At 37.1% G+C, this 7,387-nt stretch overlaps 1 protein-coding gene across 1 annotated transcript; it reads left to right on the plus strand.

The window, feature by feature from the left end:
* Window positions 1-4,532: 4,532 nt before the first annotated feature.
* Window positions 4,533-5,045, plus strand: LOC131948449 (green-sensitive opsin-3-like). The gene has a single exon (XM_059310059.1). It carries the CDS (start codon window positions 4,533-4,535, stop codon window positions 5,043-5,045), a length of 513 nt encoding a protein of 170 aa, XP_059166042.1.
* Window positions 5,046-7,387: the final 2,342 nt, after the last annotated feature.

Here is a 7,387-nt window from a genome sequence, read left to right on the forward strand (position 1 = left end):
ATTTCAGATTATAGTAATAATATTCAGCTATAGATATATCTGTTCAGATTATAGCAATTCTGTAAAAAAAATGTTGGAAAAAATGTCCTACATTCCTGACGATACTTATAAGTACCAATACATGTTTGGGCCATTAAAAATCTATGAAACCAAATTTCCTTCGACTTATGCTTTAAATGTGCCAAAAGCAATATGATAACACATTGTTTAAGAAAAAATTGCATTCAGAACCTATTTCCGTAAATAAAGGATTAAGCTATGAAGGTCTTTTTTCAGAAAATTTAGTAATTTTGTGAATCTATAGATAAATCTGTTCAGAATATAGCGATTGTGTTAAGCTATATATATATATATATATATATATATATATATATATATATATGTAATATATATGTAATATATATGTAATATATATATATATATATATATATATATATATATATATATATATATATATATATATATATATATATATATATATGTACATTTTCTCAGATTATTTCAATTGTGTTAAGCTATAAATATATATGTTCAGATTATAGCGATTGTATTCAGCTATAAATGTCTATGTTCAGAAAATTGATGTAGACGAGTACGCAATATAAAGCGTGATTATGTTGCTCTTTGACATTTAGCTTTCACATAACGTATTATATTTGCAACTTCCGGTTATACATCAACGCCCCCTCAACCCTCCCCCACCTTTCTCAGTCGTGTATTAAGGGAGATTTAATGCTTATTTATGGCTCATCATTGATATTCATCTTATTTTTTGTCTAGATTCTCATGCCCTTACTAGGCAGGTAATCAAAAAAATCGGATCTCTTTGGGAAGATGATCTTTATTTCGTTTCGCTTTATATATAAAAAAATTCTTACCATCTATTTTGAGAAACTTCGGTTTTTACATATTTCATCTGGGATGTCGACAGATGGGAGGTGTGTGTGTGGGGGGGGGGGTGGAATCGGAAGAGTACAGAAATATGGTGAGGGCTATGATTCGATTATGGAAAACATGGAAAATGACTTCAAATATGACGGACATAGGCATTTAGACGGGTTGAAGGTTGGCAGGCGTCAACACTGACCCTAGCAGCAGACAGCAGACGACCAAAGTGGGGAAAAAAATTCTCGATTTTTTTTTATTTTTTTTTTAGTTTTGTGTCTGATGCGGTCAATGAAATTGGAATTCGTGCTCAAAATGTTTCCCATTTGGAGAGAGAGGAACTTGTCGCTCGCTGTACGAAATGGGACAAATTGATGCTAGAATTCTCTTCAATTATAATTATAGCCTGAAATTTTTCCTGATCTTGATGGTTAAGTGGATAAGGAAATTTTAAAATCCTAAATAAATACATGAACGAGTTTTATCCATTCAATATTGTCCTACAGTGTTCAAGGCTCAAGTTATTCCTAGAGAATATATACATACAAGAAAACTCTTGATCATGGAATTCTTGAGAGGGCCAAGGAAATATTTTGAATTTTTTCAAGTACATTTTTAGAAGAATTGCTTCTCACAAGACTCACATCTTCTGTCTTTGAGATTTAAGAGCCTGGTTATTGGGATAGGAGCTATGAATTATAGAAAAATGTAGGCGTTAAAAAGGTTTTACAAACTGTCAATCAGGATTAATGACAACCTAAATAAGGGCTGTAGTATATCGGGAGAGCGTGATTAAGTTGATTAATTAATCTTTGCCAAACATACTCGTTAATTTTTAACCAGTATCTGTTATAAGCAGATGCTGGTTTAAACTGGTGGGTTATTGTGGGGGTGTTGTCTGGGGACCCAATATGAGCTGAGTTAACGATTGTTTGAAGTACAACACAGTGTGTTAAATCGTGCGCCTCTTCTTCACTCTCGTGTACACTGGCCTACACACATCATCCGATCATTAAACACACGTAGAACTGTCAGTCCAAACACTGACCACTGTCAACAGCTATCTCCCTTGTCCTTGTATTTGTTCTAATTACATACTTCCAGACCACACGTCTTGTCTCTAGACCAAGTCGCTTCACTTTGAGCTCGTTCACTGTGCTCTTCAACACACACATCAACAAACCAAACTTGACACCAACACAGTACTGACTGTCTCTACACCTGAACTCGTTCAATGCGCTCTTTAACACACACATCAACAAACCCAAACTTGACACCAACACAGTACTGACTGTCTCTACACCTGAACTCGTTCAATGCGCTCTTCAACACACACATCAACAAACCCAAACTTGACACCAACACAGTACTGACTGTCTCTACACCTGAACTCGTTCAATGCGCTCTTTAACACACACATCAACAAACCCAAACTTGACACCAACACAGTACTGACTGGCGTATAATTTGGTTTACACAACGACAGGGATATAACGTAGACCAAAGAATGTATGGGACATAACGTCGGCCACATAACGACATAATACAGCACATAGAGTGAGACAGATATTGATCTATCTGTTCCAGATCTTTCAGCAGAGACTCGTAATGGACAGATAACTCGGAATTGTTTCTCCCATCTTCGTCACAGTAGAGGCCCCTGTGACGTAATCGAATACAAAAGTAATCGTGGCAGATGTTACTGAGGCAATTCCCGATGGCTTACAGTAATGAAATGACTTGTTTCGTATGTGTTCAGTATAGAGATGACTTGTTTGTGTTAGGTTGAAGAAAGAAATGACTTGTTTCCGTTGTGTTTAGTAAAGAAATGACTTCGTGTTAAAATGCGTGTGTCCTATGTGTAAAGTATAGATAGAAATTACTTGTCTCCAAAATGTTTAGTAAGGAAATGACTTGTTTCTGATAGATTAAAAAAGAAAAGAGATGACATTTTTCTGACGAGATTTAACCGTGTTTGATTGCTGACTGTCTATGTATCCAGTAAACATACACTGCTGTGTGATACGAGGCTTGACAACCATTCTGTTTAACTTTACCTGATATGATAACAGTAGCCATTCAAAAACATGTTAACAATGTCCCCCCGTCACCCACCCCCCACGACTGTATCATGTTACATAAATGTGTGGGGGTGGTGAATCATTTATAATTATATACGTGGAGTGGGTCGTGTAGCCCAATGTTATATATGGCTGTTGTATACAGCAATGTTGTATATGGCTGTCGTACACAGCAATGTTATATATGGCTGTCGTATACAGCAATGTTATATATGTATATCATATTGAACAATCGTATATAACATTGTCGTATACAGCAATGTTATATGGCTGTCGTATAGAGCAATGTTATATATGGCTGTCGTATACAGCAATGTTATATATGGATATCATATTGTACAATGGTATATAACATTGTCGTATAGAGCAATGTTATATATGGCTGTCATATAGAGCAATGTTCTAGTATCGTTTCGATTAATGTTATATAACACTGTTGTATAGAGAAACATTATATAAAACTGATTTTTACTTTTAAAGCGTTATATTTACAGAATTAAATAATTTATAATAATTTGTTATAATTTAAATAGAAGTGTATTAATATATATTTAAAGAAAGTATTTTTTTTCCCTTTTAGTGCATTATTACTTACAAGCTTGTTATTAAAACGTTTTTTATGCAATATTTTTAAAAAAAATCATTATTTTATAACACATTGCTAATCACTAAAATAATGTAAAACCATGATTAATTTTATTTTTTAAAATATTTAATGCTGTTAAATAATGTGATAATTGAATACCTAATTAAAGTTTAAAAGTACAATTTTATGGTCAGCTAATTTTGTTTTTCTACGAGCTTTTATTTAGGTCTCTATTTATATGTGGGTGAGTTGGTTCTGAGTAACCCGTTCATTTAATATGTTAATGAGATTATACTAATTATGTTTTAATTATCTATTCCAGCAGGCTGACATTAGGCGTTAGGCGAAGGAAGATAATCTCATATAACTGGAACCGGAAGGTGACAACAAAAACCACGTGATACTCTGTTCACTGGACTGTGTTCATTAGGTCATATCAAGAAACCAGGCATAACTTCTGCCAGAGGTCAAGTTGACCGTGACCTCACGTTTTCTGACCTTCATTTCCACCCAGTGCACTCAGCTTTACCAATTGACAAGTGGCGTGTCAGTGACTGACAAGTGCCATGTCAGTGATTGAGAAAGACAAAAACAACATCCTCTTTATCTAACCTGACACTGACAACTGCTTATTTGTGTGATCAAAATCACCATCAGCATACATCTCTGTGATTTGTCGAATGTGTTGTATTATTTACCTGACCTTTTATATTTACATTCACATTTATATTTAAAAACCTATGATGAAAAATATTCAAAAGTTTCCTGAAGAGAGAATAGTAAAAGAAACAGAATAGTACGGCATATGTATTCAAAATATACTAACCCCCATTCTAATTTTATTATCAAGATGGTTTCTTGGCTTATTGTTATATGAAAGGGGTAAAGTATTTCTAAAAACTTTAGCAAAAGTACCCAAAGAGAGAGGGGAAAATATTTTAAGTTGACAAGGAATATTTTATCTCACGCAATCTACCACCATGGATCAACCACACAACCATCACATGGACCAACCACACAACCATCACGTGGTTCCGTTCATCAACGTAACAACCCACCCCTACATCATCAACACGACCCTACCCACCAACCAGACGACTCTCAACAACAGCTTGAGTGAAGAGTTCAAAACCCTCCCCCTGTACATAGCCGCACGGTACATCAACCTGTACTACCTGTGGGTCATCTTCGCCTTCGGCTTCCCCGGCAACATCTTCAGCTTCATCACCATCCTCAGGATGAAGCCGCTGACCTCCCCCACGGGGTACGTAGCTGCCGTGGCCTTTGTGGACAACGCCTGCCTGCTGTTCAAGGTCCTGTTCCACTCCGTCACCAAGTTCGACGTGCCCGTGGGTGACGCTGGGTGTGGAATTATCACCTTCTTGGGCTCGTTCAGCTCCCACTTCGCGAACTGGCTGCTAGTCGCCATGACGGTGGAGAGGTGTCTCGCCATCTGTATGCCGCTCAGGGTCGGCTCCATCTGCACCAAGTAGGTCATTTTTGTTTTAGACAGGTCCTACAAGTAGGTCTTTTTTGTTTTAGACAGGTCCTACAAGTAGGTCCATTGGTACAAGTAGGTCATTTTTGTTTTAAACAGGTCGTACAAGTAGGTCATTTTTGTTTTAGACAGGTCCTACAAGTAGGTCATTTTTGTTTTAGACAGGTCCTACAAGTAGGTCATTTTTGTTTTAGACAGGTCCTACAAGTAGGTCCATTGGTACAAGTAGGTCATTTTTGTTTTAAACAGGTCGTACAAGTAGGTCATTTTTGTTTTAGACAGGTCCTACAAGTAGGTCATTTTTGTTTTAGACAGGTCCTACAAGTAGGTCATTTTTGTTTTAGACAGGTCCTACAAGTAGGTCATTTTTGTTTTAGACAGGTCGTACAAGTAGGTCTTTTTTGTTTTAAACGGGTCGTACAAGTAGGTCCATTGATACAAGTAGGTCATTTTTGTTTTAAACAGGTCGTACAAGTAGGCCCATTGGTACGAGTAGGTCAGTTTTTATAAACAGGTCAATTTCTAATAGGTAGATCGATGAGTACAAGTCGGTCGATTTATATAAAACAGGTCAATTCGTAGAGTAGGTAAATATAAACAGCTGTTACTGTGATCTCGGCATATAAGGATTGAGTGTGGTCAGTTGTATACACGGCCGTCTTTGACTGGGGTAAAAACTTGGATCCGAACTCAAGACTTGCATGTGAGCAGTTGTAAGCTCTACCATCACATATGTCAGGATGTCTATATTTAATATTTTTCAAAAAATTATTAACACTGGTATTGTAATTCAGTAGATACCAACTGACAATTATGAAGAACAGCTAGTGACATATTCAATGTACTATTTTAATGTATCGTTCCGCGTCATTTTTTACAAATGATAAAACATACAAGACATAAATAAAACTATGAACACTAGTTAATAGCGATCAGAGTAGATAAACGGGTTGTGGGGCAGATGTAAGCCAGGCCTCTTTGAGTTTACCATAATTAATTAGGTACTAAATATAAAGCTGAGTAGACCGAACTGAAAACAGAAATGCGTGTGTACTCACTGTGTGCTCTGTCATACAACCTGTGAATATTTAAAACTATCAGCCCATCTTTTCAAACTACCACTCCACCTTTTCAAACCACCTCTCCATTATTCAAACTACCAGTCCATCTTTAAAAAGTTCATACACTTTTTTTGAAAAGCCAGTCCACCTTTTCAAGAAGCCAGTCCACCTTTTCAAAAAGCCAGTCCACCTTTTTAAAAAGCCAATCCACCTTTTCAAAAAGCGCCAGTTCGCCTTTTCAAAAAGCCAGTCCATCTTTTCAAAAAGCCAGTCCGCCTTTTCAGAAAGCCAGTCCACCTTTTCAAAAAGCCAGTCCACCTTTAATAAAACCAGTCCACCTTTTCAAAAAGCCAGTCCACCTTTAATAAAACCAGTCCACCTTTTCAAAAAGCCAGTCCACCTTTTAAAAAGCCAGTCCACCTTTTCAAAAAGCCATTCCACTTTTTCAAAATCCCGTACGCACTTGTAAAGAGCCACTGCCAATACACCTTAAAAATGTCGGACAAATCGATGGATTCGATTTAAAGCTCCATCAGAAGCTGCACTGAGCTAGGGAATACATGACCTGACATATTTGTTTAATTTACGTTTTTGCATGTTTGGCAAAGTAAACTTGAATATAAAATTAAAAAATCAGGTTATCGCTCAAGGATCTTAATTAAAACTCACGTCACTTTTTTTTTGTGAAAGGAAAAAGATCGCGGGAAAAAATGTGGGAGATAAATGGCGGGAAAATCGTATACTTCACGCAGAATTGGACCGTTTCTGCTGGTTGATGAATTGTAACATCACGGTCAATTAAACAGCGAACAGCCGAGTAAATATGAAACTGTTTTCAAAACTTGGTCCAGATAGCTCGAGGATATCTTTTTAAACACGCTTGACATACAAATGCACTGGGATTACTCCCAGTGTTTCTTCTAGGGATCTCTTCGGGGGTGGGGGAGTGGGGTGTGGCGGAGTCTACGACCCCCCGAACGAAATGGAAGTTATATAGAAAATATACTTTTAACAGCGTCCGCTTCCCCCGGAAATTTTAGTTTTCTCTCCCCCCCCCCCCCCCCCGAAAATTTCAAGTACCCCCAACCCCCCCCCCCCCCCCACCCCTCCGGAGAAAAAGGTCTCGAAGAAACACTGATTACCCCATAATGTTAAAAAAAATTGTTTTGTCAGAGGATATGTTACCTAATCTATAAGTACGGCATGGCCACAAGTTAGAGCTAGCGTAAGCTAACCTGTAAGTCGTGAGTTCGTTACCTTCATTAAATGCGTGAGA

Source organism: Physella acuta, unplaced genomic scaffold (genome assembly GCF_028476545.2).
Source record: "Physella acuta isolate Inbredline_101_S28 unplaced genomic scaffold, ASM2847654v3 ptg000647l, whole genome shotgun sequence".
Classification (NCBI taxonomy): domain Eukaryota; kingdom Metazoa; phylum Mollusca; class Gastropoda; family Physidae; genus Physella; species Physella acuta.

What these genes read in the sequence shown, in the direction of transcription:
- LOC131948449 (XM_059310059.1), top strand. Translation starts at nt 4,533, where the DNA reads ATGGATCAACCACACAACCATCACATGGACCAACCACACAACCATCAC.